This window comes from Geospiza fortis, unplaced genomic scaffold (assembly GCF_000277835.1).
Source record: "Geospiza fortis unplaced genomic scaffold, GeoFor_1.0 scaffold157, whole genome shotgun sequence".
In the NCBI taxonomy this organism is placed as follows: domain Eukaryota; kingdom Metazoa; phylum Chordata; class Aves; order Passeriformes; family Thraupidae; genus Geospiza; species Geospiza fortis.
In genome coordinates, this window is record NW_005054314.1 from 3,526,199 (window position 1) to 3,545,522 (window position 19,324).

General features: G+C 37.8%; 1 protein-coding gene across 5 annotated transcripts in view; it reads left to right on the forward strand.

Moving 5' to 3' along the window:
- The first annotated feature begins 8 nt into the window (after positions 1–8).
- Positions 9–19,324, forward strand: part of LOC102040199 (phosphatidylinositol-binding clathrin assembly protein) — a 38,951-nt gene continuing 19,635 nt past the window's right edge. For 4 of the 5 annotated variants that reach the window (XM_031056024.1, XM_031056020.1, XM_031056021.1 and 1 more), the window contains exons 1-13: positions 9–152; positions 7,608–7,750; positions 8,935–9,010; positions 9,835–9,937; positions 10,129–10,222; positions 10,327–10,438; positions 11,480–11,586; positions 12,196–12,237; positions 15,677–15,762; positions 16,837–16,960; positions 17,580–17,716; positions 18,014–18,117; positions 18,980–19,126. In XM_031056024.1, coding sequence (XP_030911884.1) covers positions 20–152; positions 7,608–7,750; positions 8,935–9,010; positions 9,835–9,937; positions 10,129–10,222; positions 10,327–10,438; positions 11,480–11,586; positions 12,196–12,237; positions 15,677–15,762; positions 16,837–16,960; positions 17,580–17,716; positions 18,014–18,117; positions 18,980–19,126 — 1,408 coding nt within the window. In that variant the 5' untranslated portion in view covers positions 9–19. The remainder of the gene's footprint in view (positions 153–7,607; positions 7,751–8,934; positions 9,011–9,834; positions 9,938–10,128; positions 10,223–10,326; positions 10,439–11,479; positions 11,587–12,195; positions 12,238–15,676; positions 15,763–16,836; positions 16,961–17,579; positions 17,717–18,013; positions 18,118–18,979; positions 19,127–19,324) is intronic. The other variant, XM_031056023.1, reaches the window with a different exon arrangement.

A 19,324-nucleotide genomic window follows, 5' to 3' on the forward strand; every position in this document is an offset into this window, starting at 1 on the left:
CCCTGCCAGGGCCGCTGCGATGATGTCGGGACAGTCGATCACGGACCGCATCACGGCGGCGCAACACAGCGTGACCGGCTCGGCCGTCGCCAAGGCTGTGTGCAAGGCGACGACCCACGAGGTGATGGGCCCCAAGAAGAAGCACCTGGACTGTGAGTAGGAGCCGGCCGGGTGGGCCCGGGGTTGGAGCTCCGAGCCCGGGGCAGCCCGTCGGGCACGGCCGGGGGAGAGGGCAGAGCTGGCCGCTTGCATTGGAGGGGGTGTTGGGTAAATCTGGGTGGACCTGACTGCTGTGATCTCCAGAACTTATTTTCCACGTGGAGGGAGCGAGGTTTGTAACACCTGGTCGCGCCCGGGGAGCAAAAATATTCCAAGCTCATGAGCTGTTCCCGCTGAGAGCTGCTTAGCTCTTGTGCTCTGGATACAGTGGTGCTTATTAATCCGACACCTGAGGAAAAGGTGTATTTACTGTTGCAAGGCAGAATTTAATTTTTTTTAAGCGCTGTTTAGTCCTTCTGTGCATCCCGTGGACTACATCCGTTTAAACATTTCGAACATTTCCCGAAATACCATAGTTTTCTATTTTACAAATCGTGAAATGAGGTAAAAGATTAAAGGCGAGGTAAAGGGAAGGGCGTAGGTTGATCAGTGCGTTTCTTCTGGATGAGAGTATGTTGCCGTTAATACGTTTGAACTAAGTATGTTAAAACGTCTTTGTCTACACCAAAAGATGCAGAGAGTTACCCCTGAAATCTACAGAAGTGACAGTGGTGTTGCTTCGCGTTAGTAACAGAGTAGCAATTGGAGTTCCTGTCTGATTGCTCAAAAGTGCACAAACCTTGTACATTCTGTAGCATACCCGCTCTGCAGCTTGTGAAAGCGAAATAAATGTGTGTGTGTTTCCATTAAAGAGAGGAAAAAAGGCTTGAAGCCTTTTGCTGGTTTCTTCAAAGACAGGCGGGTAGTTTTGCAGGATTCATGCAAGTTGATGGTACTAAAGGTGCTGCTGGTTCAGGCTCTCGGCAGAAGCGTTCCGGGTTATATTGTTTGAGGATAGTTGGGATGTGTGACCCTGTGACACTGGTCTGCTCATACTGGCTTGTGTGAGAGCTTTTGGTGTGGATCAAAGAGTTAAAACCAGCCAAATATATATTTCATTTGTTACTGATCTGAATGGGTGGCATCCAGCTACAGTAGTGAACATTGCAGCTATTGTGTTGAAATGAAAAGCCTTAAAACTGGGTAACTGACAATTTGTTTTCTAAAGATACCTTTTTAAAGTTACCTTATTTCTTCTGGTCTTGTGTTCTGCCTGTGGTACAAGTTCAGTGAGGTAACCTTTGAGTCCAGAAATGGCAACATAACAGGAAGCCAGAAAGTGGTGACAGCTTGCTCAATAGTTTGAAAGGTTCTGAATCCTAAAAAAGGTAGTGTGTTGTTTGAAAATACTATTGAAATAATGTCATCAGCTGTAAGTCACCCTTACAAAATAAGAAAATGGAAACATGGAACAATTCTTAACTTCAGAATACCATAAACTGATATTGCCTTTTGACTAACAAGTTCCTTTTGATCCCAGGCTGTTTGGAGCTGTCAGTCAGTCTCCTGACAGTCCCCTTCTGTGCCACGTGAGTTCTGTATTCTGGTGTAATTCTTTTGCTCAGATTTTGGCCTAAGACAGAAATTTTATTATCACTTGGTATCTGAAATAGCGGAATACTTTGGTGGGGTAGGGGAAAAAAAGATCTGAAATACGGTACCTTAAATATGTCTGAAATGGCTTAAAAATTCCCAATGAACATGCTCCTGTCTTCATTGAGCCTACCCAGGCACTGCTTTTCAAACATCTGCAACCCTTTGAGTGGCGTTTTTATTTTTTCACTTGACACAAGACTTAGTTGTATTGAATGTGAGCAGCAATCTCTGGAAAAAAATCATACAGTATGTTTTTCCAAGATACGGTGCAAGTACTTCCCAATTGAAGTAGATTATGAAGGAAAACATAGCTTGGATTTAATGTAAAACTCTGGTAGTTGTACTCTGGTCACTATGTGTGTGTGTCATTCAAAATGCTACACCATCTGCTATTATTTGTAATTGCTGCTCAGGAAAAAGCTTTACCAGGAACAATTTTTTGAGAGTTACTGCAGTTGTATCAGGGATTGTGGAGGAGTATCAGTTTGTGCCCTCTGTTCAGATTAATTCTTAAAATCCCCTTACTGCCAAGTTTCCTCAGCAAGAAAAACTGTGGTATTACAATATAGGTTTTTACAGAAAGGTGTTACATATGCAGTGTCTGTGAGTATTTAAGTGTCTTGTGGTTTATCTGACTACTAACTGCTGAGTAGTATAGTCATATTTTACTTCAAGAATGAAAAAACACCCACAAAAAATCCACCCCAAAAACCTAAGCAATGTCAACGGGCATACTTGGGGATTTACCTTTTAAAGTAGGTCATGGTGTCCTAAATAAGTAAACAGATCTATTTCTGTACTATTTTGTAATATTTTCAGATAATATAAAATGCTCTATAGAGACTGATAGTGGAGCACCTGAAGGTCTTGTCTCTTCTTTCCTGGTGACAGATCTGTCACTCCCTCAGAGTCTGGGTTACAGCAGAGTGGGGCTCTCACACCTTGGGAGGCAAACATCCTCTTGTCTAACCACTGTAGAATCAAAAGAAAAAAGAATAAATTAAAGCTGTAGCCAAGATGGTAACTGGCTGAGTAGACTTGTGTGTAGACCAAAACTTGGAAAAAACAAACCCCTAAATTAATTGCAGCTTAAACTTTTAAATTAACACAGTAATGAAAAAACAGCTTCTGTTTAACTTGTATACAACCCACTAAAGAAGCACAGGGGAGGGGAAGGTAGTTAATGTTCTTAATCAAAACTGAAAACTCCCATATGTATACAAGCTTTGGAAACATTCTAAGAAGTGGTAATTCTGGCGCTGTAATTCTGGTACTGCCCATTCTTTCTCTTGGCAGCTTGAGCTTTTGACTGTCAAGTGAATGCTGATGCAGTGTGGTTCTTGCAGAGATGTGCAAGTTGTGATACAGAACAAAGGCATTTTTTGAATCCTTTACACAGACCAGTGGCTGTCATTCATTTGAAGTTCTTTAGCAATTTGTGAAGTTTTTCAGCACAATAATTGAGAAAATTTAACTTGAACAAAAAAATAGTTAATATTGTGGGAATCTCTAAATGGAGGTTGTATATAGCTTTTCTTAAAACATTATGGGTTATCTGTCCTGTGTCCTTGTTTAGTGGGGGAGTGGGACAGAATAGCTGAATTGCTGTGCTTGTGTAAAGTAACTCAAAATTCTGATTTAGCTGTTATATAATAACTGAAATTTAAAGATTGCTCTCAGACATGCACTATGAGCAAAGAAGGGCAAAACAATGTTTGTAACAGTTGAATGCTGTCTTTTAAGTCTTCCAGCAAAAATTGTTGCATTCCTTGGCTACACTGAGAAAGTTGGCTGAAGTGGCTCTGATGTTTTACATTTTTGTAACGTGCCATCTATGATGCAACTTTCTAGAAGAAAATGTATTTTTTTAAGACTGCTGGGACTGAGGAAAATGGTCTTAGCTCTTGTATCTGTCTTAAAGTAGTTTCAGTCCTGTGACAAAATGGAAGAAATACATGAATATTAAACTATTATGATTGCTTTTATCTTATGTATTTACAGCTCTCTTGAGAGAGATTCCTGACTCAAGAAAATTATGGCTTTTCCTATTACTTAAAAGTTGAAAAGTATGTCAGTTTTTTTTCTGAGAATTTTCCAAAAACCTGATATATATTTTTTATTTTGTTTTTAATATCTGGATTTATGCTGCTCTCTGAAGAGCTGTATAGCTTCATAGATGATGTGCCAGTATTTCAGATGAGTTGTGGAAAAGAAATACTAAGTACTCTTCTAGGCACTAAGATTCTCACAGCTCTTCCAGGCTGCTTGAAAAACCCCTATGGTACTCTTCTGGTTTAAAGCTGTTAGATTTATTATTTTATTTTATTTTATTTTGTTTTCATTTTTCTTTTTTTTCTTTTTTTTTCCCTGTGTGATGTTAACATGTCTCTAAATTCCATTCTAGAAATAGCGCTGCAGTTTCACTTGCAGTTGAAATGATTCCTCTGGGTAATTGGCAAAATGCTTTGAGTTGTGAAGTGTTTATATAAGTACTGCGATAAGAAAATGAGCATCACTCACCCTGTGCATTTCATCCCAGTTTTTGCTGCCAACATCCATGTTACTGTTGCCCAGCTGTCAGTCTCTCAGGTGCATGTGTTCCTTTCTCCTTCCAGCTGTATGGGGGTAATAGCCTCTTCCTTCTGTGCCACCAGCTGTAATAGATCCCTACAGTTGTCTCTATATAGATACTCCCCTTGCAGGCTTAGAAGAATCATGTTAGAGAAATGGCACTTGCATTTCTTTTTATGTATCTCAATTGTAGGATTAACATGTAATGCCAGCTTTATTTTTATTGCTAGTTGTAAAATAATATTTTTTTAAATTACCACAAGTAGCATTATTGAAGCCTTGAAGTAGCCTTATTTTTAAACTTGGTCTTTTGCAACATGCTCTTAAGAAAGTTCAGTTTTGGCCTATAAAATGCACTGACATTTTTTGCTTAGTTTGTATTTCAGAGACATTTTGTTTGTCTAAGCATGTGTTCTCTCTGATATTGGTAACTGTGACTTACATGCTTCAGTGTTGAAGGAGGTTTGGAATCAAAGGCCAGGCTGTGCTGAGTCCCCCCTGTAAAAATTGTCTTCAGGGCAGCCAGTGGGTGTTGTCCTCAGCCTGTCTCAAGTGCATGGGGTGGCAGCTCACTCAGCCACAGCTTGAATTGGACTCCTAGTGGCCCTGCCTATGTGAGGTATTTAATTTTGGTTGCCTTTTGAAATGGATAGACGTGTAACTTACACAGAACCGTCCATGCTTGAGAATTAAACAATAACAAAAGAGCTTCTCAAATACAGCAGAGCTCTGTCAGCTTCACTCTGTTACTGACACTTGACAGAAGAGATCTGCATGGCTTCTTGTGGAAGTAAACCTTTATTCTGGCATAAAGCAAAACTTGTTTTATGGATGTGGGGCTTAAGGAGAGCTCTCCAGTTAGAGCACTGCATGCAGGTGTAACAGTAGGATTCCTGTCACATTGTGCCCCAGCAGCACTGCGAGAACACTCAATAGCAGGCACAAACATTAGAATGTGCAAAGGATCTCCCAGTGTTAGCATCATCGTGGGGTCTGCTGGAACATCTGCTGGGAGACCTTAGCTTGAGGGAACCTGACAGGACAGAAATCTCTGGGGAGCACTGGCAAAATATGAATGAAAATACCTCGGCTAGCTTGACTGGAGAGCAGCAAGATTTTGGGTTTTAACCTGGATCTTCCTTCTAGTTTCATCTGTTATTTAATAAGCACATTTAGTATTGAAAAATCTTCAGTGAAAAAAATGACTTGCTTACTGGTTATGTGAAGCAAAAGGACTTTGTGCTGAAGTAATATTTTTGATAAGCTGTGTGGTCTTTGACCTCAGCAGATCAATGAAATTTCTTTAACTGTTACCTAGTTTTATAGGTATTGCTCTTGAAAGAGTTTGTGAGATTTTTGTTGGTTGGGGTTTTGTTGTTTGGTTGGTTTTTATAAACTGAGAGTAGAACTTTTAATAGTCTTGTAACATTTCTGTGTGGGGTACAGACACATCAGCTGCTGGTCTTAGATGCTGCTCAGTATTTTCCATGTATTTCTATAATACCTGATTATAAACTGATTGGATTCAGGAAGACTTAGTTGCCTTAGTATATTTTGAGATAACTACTTGGAAATGTCGCAACAAGATCCTCATTCAATTGATGAGGCTGTTGCTTCATTATATGAGGCAATAATTGCCTATAGACTGTTTGGACTTCTAGTTTGAAGTACTTACTATTTTGACAGAGCATGTGATGGTGATACAACCATGAGTAGGGAGCAGAAGCTAACAAATTACTTGGGTTTTGAGAAAGTTCACATTTATAAAAATTGAACTATTTGAATACTACTCAGCAATAAGGTTTTGATGCATAGCTTGCTTAAAGCTCCTTTCTGGTGCTCTTCTTTTTGTGCAGCTATTTCAGCATTTTTGTGTGTTGCTAATAAGAGTGAAAGTTTTCATCCCAGCTTCCATGTGTTGTACGTACTTGGAAATCTCTGACATCTGAATGAAATTAGTAACTTATTATAACTTGATATAACTTGCATTTTATAGCTTTTTACCTTGATGAGATACTAAAATTCTTTACTCTATTAAAATTACTCTGGTTATTAAACTATTTTAAACAGCAATTTTTAATCAAAGGACTTTGTCTTAATAAACCAATCTTTAGTTAAAGTCTATCTGTAATATACTCTGTGCACTAGAAAGATACATTTTAAGTGCAGTATTTCTGTGAAATATTTTTTCCTAAATTATCAATGTGTGAGCTCTAAGTTGACATTTAAAATGCTTCTGATGACAGTCTGTGCTCTCTGTGCTGCTGCCCAGGCACTTGCCCTCCTTCAGCTCCTCATCCAGACAAGCTGCACAAACAGCACTGGGCTCTGCTGCCAATGGGCTGCTCACAGGCTCAGCTTAAATGAGAGGCCACAAAGGAAGCTTTTCTAACCAAATGTTTGTTTTACTGGCCTTGCCCAGTCCTTAGGGTGTACTTTGATCACACCTGAGCCAAATTTAGCACAGAGAGAGAATAAATGTCTGATGTGCATGTCTTGAGGGGTTTAGAGTAGTCCTGGGTTCAGTTCTCTGCTCTTTTCTCAGCAAGTGCCTTCTTTTGCCTTCTCAGGCAAGTGCTCTTCCCATGTGTGTGCTGGAGCCTGTCCTGGTTTTGTGCTAAGTCTCAGGCCAGGTCTTGAACCTCTCTGTCTCTGACCTCCCAAGTTAATGTTCTACTATAGAGTTTATTGTCAGTCTAGGACACAAAGAGCTTTATTGTATGAAAGCCCAAGACCTACCATGATCCATCACAAAATACTCAGTAGGCTTGTGATCAGGTGTTTTTAAGCTAAGTGGGAGGGTGCATAGATGCAAATTCTTGCTCTTAATTCTTCCAGAAAAGAGGCATATTTTAGAGATTGATAGCATTTCATTGCCATCGTGTGTGAGTACTCAGGCCTAGGTGGGAGTGGCAGGGTTGTGCTGCCTGTTGATCTCATGAGGTTGGGATGTCTCAGCTTTTTGTTACTTCTCAGATTTTCACTTTTTTGGTTAGATGGAGTGGCCTTGAGCATTGAGCATCCAGAAGGTCACACATCCAGCCAGCTCACACTGGCTTTCAGAGACTAATTTGGGCTCCATTTTAATGGAACAGGTTATTTATTGATGAGCTATTGGGACTCCATCAAATTACTGAAATGCCTTTGAAGTTCATACTTGGAGTGTTTCAGTAAAATGTAGTGAATCTGAGCATGGAGAGTAAAGAAGCTCAATTATTTCTTAAGCAACTGAAGTTAATGCTTCCAGTATGAATTCTCAATGTGAAAACCACAAAATAACATGTTGATCGTCTGAGCGTGTAATTCATTGTAATGCTTTGATTTTTTTTCCTTTAATTTAGATCTAATACAGTGCACAAATGAAATGAATGTGAATATTCCACAGTTGGCAGATACACTCTTTGAGAGAACTGCAAACAGTAGCTGGGTTGTAGTGTTCAAAGCTCTAATTACAACACACCACCTCATGATGTATGGAAATGAGGTAAGACATAATTTATTCTCTTAAAGCCTACTGGACAGTTTTTAAAAAATTGTCTCAATCTGTAAAGCATTAGATATGTACTTCAGTTTTTCAAAGATTTTGTTTTTTCTCTACTGATAGCTCTAAAGTATTTGTCCAGAAGAAAAAAAATATTCCTTCATTATTTCAATACCAAAATATATCAGTGTTTGCAGTTTACCTGCAGGTATCTGGGTTGGTCTGTGAGGGAATAATGAGTGACCTTTCTAGAAAAAAAGGCTTGAAAGACTTCTGATGAGCTTTACTTCATTAGGGTAGTGCTTATCAGTAAGAGCACAGCAGAAGAGTCTTGTTAGCACTCTGTAAATGTGCAGCCAACCTAATAACAGATAAGAAAGAATACTTGATAAAGGGGACAGGAATATGGTGACTGGAATATTTGATCTTGCAAAGCATCGTCTAATGGGCTGATTCTTCATATGTTGTTGCTGTTAGAATTCCTCTGAAGCACCCTTCTACTGCATTTAATTCACTTAAATTATTTCATCACAATTTATTAAAAGCTTCCTAGTCAATAACATGGAGTTAGAAATGTGGCCTCTCTTGCACAAGTTAAAAACTAAACTGTGGTCAGGTGACAGTCCTGAACCTGCGTGTGGTCATTGACCTAAGAAATGATTGTTCACCACTGGTAACACTGAAGTGACAATTCTTGGAAGTGCTTTCCAGCCATTAACCTGCTGTGAAAGCTTGGTGTTCCTCCTCTCTGTCAGGCTCTGTGAACTCGATAGAAATGACCTTTAAAACATAGTGTGCTCTTCACACTGCAGCAGCTGAGCTACAGCAAACTTCAGAAGCCCGGGTTATGCAAGTAGTATTTTTGTTTTGTTTTTTCCAGCTTGTCTGTTCGAAAGTACAAAGTTAACTAGGCAGCTTTTTCTAGGATTATTTGTATTTTATTTATGAGCAGTGATGTCTCTTTGTTTAGTTTAAATTTATATTTCTGCCAAATCGAGTTTTGGACATCAGAGGCTTTGCTAATGAGTATTTTCAGGTTCTCCTCTAATTTTTTCCCTTTTGACTAATTTCTATTGTATATAGAGGTTACTAGAAACAGCTACAAGGTAAGTGTAGTTTGCTTGTAATATGCTTCTATGTTTTGACTCTCACAACAATTACATTCTCTATTTTTTCTTCACCAACAGCGCTTTATCCAGTATCTTGCATCCCGGAACACTTTGTTCAACCTAAATAACTACCTGGACAAAAGTGCCATGCAGGGTAAGGATCTTTCACTGAAGGAGATCACTCTACTCCTTTTTCTCTGTGACAATGCATGCATTGGTGCACACTAGGAGATAAATGACATTTAAATGGAAGGCTGGTTTGATTTTTATTCTGTGAAACACCAAAGAATGTCCAGCCAAGAATGTAGACACAGGTAAAGTGACATTGAGTTACCTAGGTGAGTACTAGAAATCTGTCTGTATGCAGCATTGCACACACAGCTGTAAATTTTACAAAGTGAGCTCTTAATGCCCATTAGAATAAACCTGATGAATTATCAGTACAATAATAATTTCTGTTGTTGTATTTTAAAGACTCAGCAGTAAATATTTACTGTTAAGGTGCATGGAATGGTTACTAGGATGTGCTGTGTAAATAGGGAGAACTTCTTCAAATCTCTGATAAGTCCTTCAATTACTTGCTCATGGTAGAAAACGTTTTTAGGTTTTTATGTGGGTTTTGAGGGATGGCAGATAAGTTACCAAACTCTTCAGCATTTTACTAGGAACACATTTTTATTCTAATTTCAAGTACATTTTAACAATAACTGCTTGGTGCTAGCCTGAGCTTTCATGCTCAATTCTTGTCTATTTTAATGTGTTTAGGTGTTTATTCTCATAATTGCACCAAATGCTTTCCTAATCTTAGCTACTTGGGAAGAAACTAATGTCACATCTCAAGATCCTGGAAAGTGCCTAGGAAGGACCTTTTATACAAGCTGACATAAAATAAGCTAGTAGGAGAACAGTTATTGAAAAGTACTGAAAAACTTCAGTTTTCCCTTCATAATGTCTAATTTACAAATGCTCAATTTTTAGGCTATGATATGTCTACCTTCATTAGGCGATACAGCAGATACTTGAATGAAAAAGCACTTTCATATAGACTTGTAGCAGTTGACTTCACCAAAATGAAAAGAGGGTAAGACTACTCTGCTACTTGTGTTTGACCCTTCCTGTTGCAGGGGGTGGGACAAGGAGGGCCACAGTTGTTCCTGAACTTGTCATAGAATGGTGCTGTTTTGGCCCTTGGAAGCAATGTTGCATTGTTGAAACAATACAATGTGTGCTGATATTTTTGTATCTTGTAAATGTGTGCCCTTTACTCTGTAGGATAGATGGAGTGATGAGAACTATGAATCCTGAAAAACTTCTGAAAACCCTTCCAATCATACAGAACCAGCTTGATGCACTCCTTGATTTTGATGTAAGTACTTTAAGCTCAGTGTTAAGTAACATCCTCTCACTTTGAAGTGAGAGTTTCATTATTTTGTTAAATACTAATTTACTTTCTCATTGCTTTCTACACAGGCAAATCCAAATGAACTAACAAATGGTGTTATAAATGCTGCCTTTATGCTCCTCTTTAAAGATTCCATTAGACTTTTTGCAGCATACAATGAGGGGATTATTAATCTTTTAGGTATGTGAGAATTTTTTTAGCTTTTGAATTTTTTGAAAGACGTTGAAAAAACTAAAGAACGTAGACAATTTATTACTTCAGTTTCTCAATAAATTTTCTCTGTTTTGTTGCTGTTAAATGAAGCCTGTCTTAGTTTTAGTGACCAGGAGCATAGGCTTACACATCCACTTCTACCTGGAAGAATGCATATTGAAACAGAAAGTGAAATGAGAGGGTGGTTGGTGAGACTGAAACAAAAATACCGTGAAAGTCCAATGGATAACCTTTGCAATTGGACTGTAAAGGTTTGGTGAGATATATGATGTTTTGAGTATTTAATATACTCACAGTATGGCTCAATTCTGTTTTCCTGTTCTTTCTTTAAAACTTGACTGGTCACCTTTGACTGGTACCTGAATCTGCCTGAGCTGATAAGATGAAATTGAGGTGTTTTTTTTAAGGGTGATAAGAACCTAGTAAAGCCTTTTCATTACCATTTAAGCAAATTTATGAATGAAGCCATCAGTCTGTTCTGTTAATCCACTAATTTTTTACTCAGTGCTATATTTGTAAGTATATAGAGGAAAACCATAAAAAGTAAAAGATGTGGCTGATGCTCCTTTTGGTAGGTCAGTTCACTATACATTTGATACTTCAGTATCAAAGCGTATTGATACAGGGTCTAAAAAGGTAAATAAATACCAGGAATAATTTCAAATTATAAAATAATTTGTCTCATTACCAGCTTTTAGGAAAAAAGCTGAATTTTAGAAAATATTCACCATAATACCTAATTTAATGATTTGCACTGATTCACATCCACGTTTAATAAATTTTTGCATTATAGTCTAACACACTGAAACAGAAAAATCAGTGGTTTTATATTGACTGACTTATTATAAAAGGTTTATTCAAGCTTATTATATAAGCTTGAATATCTGAATAGCTTTGAGTTACTACTGTCCTGTTACTGAACTTTGTGTCAAATTAACTTCTATAATACTGCGTCAGTTTTTTGCCTGGGAGGGTGTTATCTTACAAGAGTTTTATTTGCATCCTCAGAAAGATATTTTGATATGAAGAAGAACCAGTGCAAAGAAGGCTTGGATATTTACAAAAAATTTCTTGCCAGAATGACCAAATTGTCAGAGTTCCTCAAAGTAGCAGAGGTAAATAAATCTATGTATATGGAAAGGATATAATTTAACTGTCTGTATTGGTACACAATCAATATTCACAGAAACACCTTGAAACAGATTGTTTGCTTAACTTCACTATACAAGGAAGTTTTCTAGAGATTTTAAAGATATTTTAAAGATTATATATGCTTGTTAACATGGTGTGGGATTCTTGGGCATCCTTTTTATTAGCCAGACCACATAGTAAACTTTCTGAAGTATCACTATAAATTTTATGAATGCTCCAGAATGTATAAACTGATTATTACAGTCTATTTAAAGATATTTATAGGGCTCTCCTTTACTGTAAGTACTTAAAAATTGATAACTAGTTTCAGTAAGCAATGTGGCTGTTTCTAATGCTTCTAGCAGGCTTTTCTGCATGAAAGTTAGGCTGGATGAAAAGCTGAGTTTGCCTTGAGATGCTGTTTAATGTATTTTTGATTTCTAAGGTGTGTTCCTAGTGAAACTTGTAGCAGTTCAGAAAATTATGAATATCCCTTTTTATTATGCTAGATTCTATGTAACACTGCTGGTTTTTGTGTTCATTGGCACTGCATGTAGTAATGTATTTTTTTTCTTCTTTTTTTGTAAACCCAGCAAGTTGGAATTGATCAGGGTGACATTCCAGATCTTACTCAGGTCAGTATATGTTGCATATTGATTAACCCAATTATTTTGTTCTTTGTGTTTTTAAAGGTTGGTATGTAGCATATTAATTTTTCTTCTTGAGGCTGTATTCTCTTTCATGTATTTATATGTGGGAAATATGTATAGTGGCTTCTCACATGGATTAAATGTATTCAATAATTACACTTTGCAGTTCTTAATGAGATATTTTGATTGTTTAAAACAATAAAACCTACAGAAAATAATATTTTTCAAGAACTTCTGGTTTTTATCACAGAGCATTCCTTGGCAGGTAGGCAGAAGTATCTTGCCATACCTAGAGGAAAACCTATTTCACTCTAACCTAATGTCTTCCAACACACTTAAAGATGACAGGGAGCTGGTTCAGTTGAAATTTTTTTCTGTCCCCTTAAGTCTGAAGAATAAATTTGATGTTTCAATATCAGCTCTTAATGCTGGCTTTTATTTTACTCAGTAGTATGAGGGACATGTGCCATGCAGGTTGTGTGCTGGAAAACTCAGTCTGAAAGGTGGAATGCAGGGAAACACCTTCCAGTGGGGATAATCTGAGGGGCAGAAGGGAGGTGAGAAAATGCTTTGACCTGCTGAACAGGAAACCCTGATAGTGCACAGAGGTCAATAAGATTATTCTTTGTGAGTCCCTTCAGTTTATAGGGATGTTTTATTTCTCACCTAGGGCCAACCCAACAGAGCAGAGTGTTTGTCATTATTTCTCTGTAGCACAGTGTAACCTGCAGGGTGCAATAAACAGCCTGAGGAGACTTGGGCACAAACTGTAGTGCCTTAGAGCTCGAGCACTGGAGCTGCTGGAGTGCAGTCAGTGACAAACTAACAATCTAATGTGTAATGTTTGAACAGTCACATCTAATCCTACACTAGCTTCTTGAAATTCAATTTCATGGGCTAATCATGAAAAATATATCTAGTGTGAAGATTTGCCTAACCTTAATCAGTGTCTTTTTAGTATGGAAATCAAACCTAAGCCACAAACTTCCATTGTCAGTGGTGTTCATTACTGCCTACAGTATGATTTCCATCTGAAATCATGCGTGCTTCAAAGCACAAATCTCTAATGCTTGCTCCTAGCATTTACTATTAATCACTTCAAGAACTTGCCTATGTGGTATAAAGGAACTATGACTGAAACCATCAGGGTAAGGGCAGGTAATGATTGAAAACAGTAGTTTGAAGTTTTCTGTTGCTGTTTGATCTTAGCGTCATACTTTGTCTTTTGATTAGTACTGCAGTATTCAGCTGGGCTGTATTATGCTAATCACATTATACTGAAGTTATTTATACCTCACTGGGTTAGTGTGCACTTGGCCACTTAATTGGGTCATTAAAAGGCTCTTGAAAGCAAGTGGGGTTTTTTTATTTACTGGGAATAGGGGTATTTAACTTCATTTGCTGCTTTTTTTATCTGAAACTTTCAGTGAGAAAATACTTAATATCTACTGTGCCCACAACATTTTATTTCTAATAGCTCAGCTGTTTTGTTGTAAGAGCACTTACATGAGAAGAGCAATTCTGAGCTGGTGGTAGACCTCAGCATCCTGTGCATTTTGGCAATTTCAGTGCCACTGTTAAACATTCCACTTAGACAGAAAATTTCATGGCATTTAATATGAGTTGAATAATTGTCCATCCATTTAGTGCCACTTCAAAAAGGATTTGCTGTAATTTCTTAATACTGCCACTTTTGCCTGTTTCTGTGAAGAAAACAATTTCCTTTGTAGGTGGGTGTTGCTTTCTGTTAATAGCTGTTCTTATATTTCATGAACATAACAGGGTTGTTTCCCTCTGTGCGGATGTTAGTCTGTCTTGTTAGTCTGTTGTGGGGGGTGGGGGGTGGAGATGAATCTTGAAATACAGCCTTTCTCAAGTCAGTGCCTGGATTAGCCCAGGTATAATTTCTGATATAAAACCACCCTGTTCACTCCAAGTCTGATGTTTTGTAGGCTATCTGCTGTAGTGAGAAAGTTCAGAGGGGGTTACTGGATTGTTTGGTTTAGTTCTTGTGGTTGAGGGGGTTGTTCAGAGGGTTTTTAAAAAAGTACAGAATATGCATTTCCATACAAATAAGTTTGAGTGGATTTGGGAGGAAAATAATGCAAGGAGAAGCTTTCTGGAATTAGGGCATGGTCTCCTGTTACTAAGATTATCTAAGCAGCTGTGCCATGCAATGCCTTTTGTAAGCTATTGTGCCTCCTGAAAGGTAAAAGTATGCGGAGGTTTGGTTTGATTGGGTTTTTTTTGTTTTGGTTTTTTACTTGTTGTTTTGGTTTTTTTGTTTGGGTTTTTTTGTCCCTGGTACCTTTCCAAAAGGTTATTTCAAAATGTCCCCCTTGGGATTTAGCTGTCTGGGTCGAACGCTGAATTTATTCATGACCTGGGATGAGGTAACTACACCGTCTTAGCTTACCTTGCTCTACTTAAGAAACATATAAGCTCAGGTCTTCAGTTTAAGACAAGCAGTTTTATAGGATTATTTTGATTGCTTTTTTTTCCATCTCTGAATTAATCTAGCTTGAATTTGCCTTCAGTGAAAGTGAGAAGGTAGAATTGTGCTCAGTATTTCAAAGAGGAGCTTGCCTGCCAAAGCCTTGTGTGAATAATATTTTCCTCTTTCCAGGAAATGCCTTGTTCTAGCTTTTGGTACAGAAGGGCTAGCAAGGGCAAGTTTATTTTTCCTCCAAACAATGCCTGTTATATCTGTTCTACCTCCTGAAAGTTGGCAAGTGGTAAGAGAGACTTAATGTCTCTGAAACCCTGCCAAGTGAGGAGGACTGAGCTGGCAAATAGATTTACATTTTAGAGGTACATGCCTCTCATCTAAATCTGCAGTAGGATTTATTTCGCTTAGAGTAATTGAGTTGGTTTATTGTACAGTTACATGTTGAATAGCTACTCAATCTGCAGTAGTGTCCTTGGGATCAGATTGGATTTGATTCCCTGTTTTATCAAACCTAACATCCTGCTGTTGTCAGGTGTTTCTACTGCAAGCCTTTGACTATAAATATTTGAGTGGAGAGTGACTGCGTTTTTGTTGTTACTTGGGAAAATATGTAAAAAATGCCAGGTCTTTGTCTGGGGACTTGTGTGAGTTTAAGGGAGTAGTGCTTCATCAGCTTTGGTTATTCAGTTAATTCTAACATAGCAAATACTGTTGCCAAAACCAAGAATCTGACTTGCATGCACAGAAGCAGAGCCACTGTGGGGAATCCTTCCCTCCTGCCTCTGTGATCCCACTCCTTTTAAGGAACCCCCACTGAGTAGATGGAGTTGGGTGTGTAGGATGGCAGCAAAACCCAAAGGCACCATTACTGATGTGTGAGATTTTGTTTGGTTTTCTCACCAACTAAAAACAATCTCTGTACTAAACAATGATGTGTTGATAGAAGCAGTGTTTTATAAATACTTTTAATTTTAGGCACCCAGCAGCTTGCTTGAGGCACTGGAACAGCATTTGGCTTCTGTGGAGGGAAAGAAAACAAAGGAAGTCTCTGCTGCCAGCAGGTGAGCGCCCAATGAATTACAACAGTGCCTGTACTTTGGATTTGCCCTTGTCATTCTAACAATGTTCAGGATTCAGTCATGTGCTATTCTTGATTTTTATTCACTTCTGAATGTATCTTCCTAGAAATATAAATGAAATATCTAGTGAGTAATAGTCTGATAGCTTAGCCACGTTTGAAATGTAGGTATGTCTGCTTGTGTCTCAGACAGACTTCTGATTATGCTGTAATAAATCACTGAGCTGAGACCTTGTATAATATTAATCTTAGCTTCTACTTTTTAAAAGTCCTTTGACTTGTAACATTTATAAGGTGTTTGGATTTTGATACTCTTCCTACCCAAGACAGGATGGTATTTATCTGAATTGTTATTATTTTTATATTCATGGCCTACCTCTCAGACCATGAATTTATCTTGACCTTCTCATAAAAGTTCTTCAGCCCCTCCTCAGAACAGCCAAATTATCTTAGATGTGTTGTTCTGAAAGAAATTGTGTTATTCTTTCTGTCAAGTATTCTTTCTGTCAGTATGTATGAAAATATTTCTGACTGAATAATGAGAGATCTCTTTTGGCATAGGCATTCTCCCACAGAAACTTGGTAAATATTGATAAATGTGTCAGGCTGAGCTATGTTCCCAATTTGCTGTCTTTCCCCTCAGATTATTTTTTTCAAGAATCTAAGGATTCACTGCCACAATATTCTGTTCCTATGTATAATGCTGTGCTTTCTTTGTTGTTACATAGTGTACAAACAAGCTTTCTGTGCCTCTGACATTAGAATAACATTCCAGTCTAGTCTAGATAACTTTAAAAGGAAAGACAACTGTTATGTTCCACATTTTCCTGTTCCTACCTGCTGAAACTCGAGGGAGTCTCTCTGCGCACTTGTGCCTCTTTGTCACCAAACTGGTTTTGGGGTGTCTGCCCTTATGTACCAGAGAGTAAGGAGAGAAGTGACTGGGAAGGAGGATGACACACAACTAGATAAGGCACTTGATGATGAAACTGTGAGTGATGTGTACCTGACCGTGGGTTTTTTAATAATATTTTTTAAAATTCTTGCTCCTTTTTAGAGCCAGTGCCCTATCCAGTGCTGTTTCCACACTTGCCAATACAGGAATGTCCTTCAGCCGAATGGATGAGAAAGAAAAGCAGCAGGCATTGGAAGAGGAGCAAGTTAGACTGCAGGCACTTAAGGTAGGATGTTTTTATCAAGTTTTGTATTCAAAATTTTTTATAAATTGATAACATAGTAATGGTCATAAAGCTTGCAGGGTCACTCAGTGTTTTATGTGAGGAGTGTGAGCTGTGTAAAACACACACCTGCGTTTTGACCAGTGCTGTAGAAATGCAGTGAACATACCTAGAAGTAGTGAGCGATGTAAACCTGAAATTAATTTAAACAAAGCTGTTACATTGCTACATTATGATTGGGTTGCACCTTGTCATACTGATTTCTGAACATCTGAGTTGGACTATGAAGAGACTCATAAAGTAGGGAAATGAGCCTTCCTGAACAAAGGTCCGTTGAGCTGTTTCTCTGAGTGACTGTGGAGGGAGCCTGGAATGTGTAGCTTGATTAGAAGTGATTTACTTCTAGGCAGATATGGATTAAAAAAGAATTATTTGAAACATGAAGTCTCGCCTTGATTTTTACATGCTTTGTTAAAGCAAATACTCTTATCTCTAATTTCAGTTATTTTTCTGTTTTTAGGACTTTATAGAATTAAAATTTTCTTCTTTGAAAAGGTCTCCAGGACTGAAATGTTAATAATTTAATGAGACTAAAATGCCAACTGTCTCTCTTACCTTTCAGGAGCAGCGATTAAGAGAAATCTCTGTAGTATCAAATTCTACTTCCACATCAGCATCCCCAAGCACTTTATCAGGAAAAAGTGTGAATACCACTGTAGCTGTTGACCTCTTTGCTGCACCAGCACCCACAACAAATAGGTGAGAGAGATTTTGCTTTCCAAAAGAAACAGAAATTACTGCACTGACCTGTAACTCCACAATCAGCTGCAAAACTGTGATCCTGGTTACCTTTTGGGTACCTTTTGCTGATGTTTTCTTGGTGTACCCACAGTAATTTTGTCAGTAAGTGCTTAATTACCAGTTTTTTTGTATCACTGTTGTTGATGGGCTGCTAGCAAATAAGAGAAAATGAGATTGGTATTAGTGTTCATAAAAGCAAGAGTGCAATGCCTGTTACATATCTTTATATTTCTCTGTCTCTCATTTCTTATCCAGCATGCCCAACCTTTCTAGTGATCTTTTTGATCTTCAGCCTGCATTTGTTCCAACTGTGCAAAGTACTCCAGCTATATCAACATCAGCAAGCAATGCTTGGGGAGGTGAGCTCATACCTTAATTTGACTGTCTAAATGATAAGGGAATTCTTAGAATACAAGGTTCATACTTAAATGAATCTGCATCTTAAACCTTAACTATTTTGCATCCAAACGTTCGTAACAAAATATGAAGTAAATAATCTGAAAGTTCTGACCAACTTCCTTGAACACATAGCATTAGTGTTGATGGAACAAAGGAGCAGAACTCTTCTATAAAGGGGACAGGGAGAAGAACTATAACTCAAGAGCTAAGTTAAAAAACACTGGGAAATAAAACCTAAGCAGGTGTAACTGAGAAGATCCTGGACTAGTACTTCTATTTAATTAAGCAATATTTAATATACTTCTCATTTAAAAGGTGTTGGTAATTTCAGAGTTCTTGTTAAAAAGCTGTGGACTCCAGTTTCTTCACCCATCCTTCCAAAGAATGGTCAGGTTAGATGTCAGAGAAATGGCTTAAATGCCAAAAGCAGGCAGTGATAACTCCATGGTAAATGTTAATATTTTAATAGGTGGAGTTGATGCTCTTATGTGCTATTTAAAAGATAGATAATTGAAGCCAAAAATGTAGCATCTAACTTCTTTGATATATGTTCTGTCATTCTCCCCCTCCCACCTTATGTCAATAGCAGAATTATTTTCCCTAAACAAAGAGCTGTTAAGATTTTAATCTGAAACTAAAAATTTGTATCTAAAATTTGTATTTAGATAATATCTATCTAAAATTTGTATCTAACTTTGATCATTAGGTAGAATATTTACAATTTGACTTTGTCTAGAGATTCTCATATTCAATCATTTCAGTCTGTTTTTCTTTTCCATTATTTGTACTCTGTATTCTTTCCTTCACTCCTGCATCTGAAAGGTCCTTTCTCGTCTTCAAATGGTTGTGTTGGTTCTCCACCTCATCTGGACATCTTTGACATGAAGCCAGTTGAAGAAGCTGTAAAATCTGCCACCCCTTTCATCAATTCTTCTTTTTCCTCCAAACAAACAGTGGAACTGTTTAGTGGTAAAAAACCAAACCTCATGTAATTTATTTGCAACTGGAGGTGATAATGCTAATAATGTGGGCCATGTAGTCTTTTTGTGATATGGGCCAATTTTCACTTTTTATTAACAAGTGAAAATGGTACATTAATGCCAGGTGTAGTAAATTATATGTTTCCTTAAACATTTATTTCTGTAGTTAAAATAAACTATTGTTTTG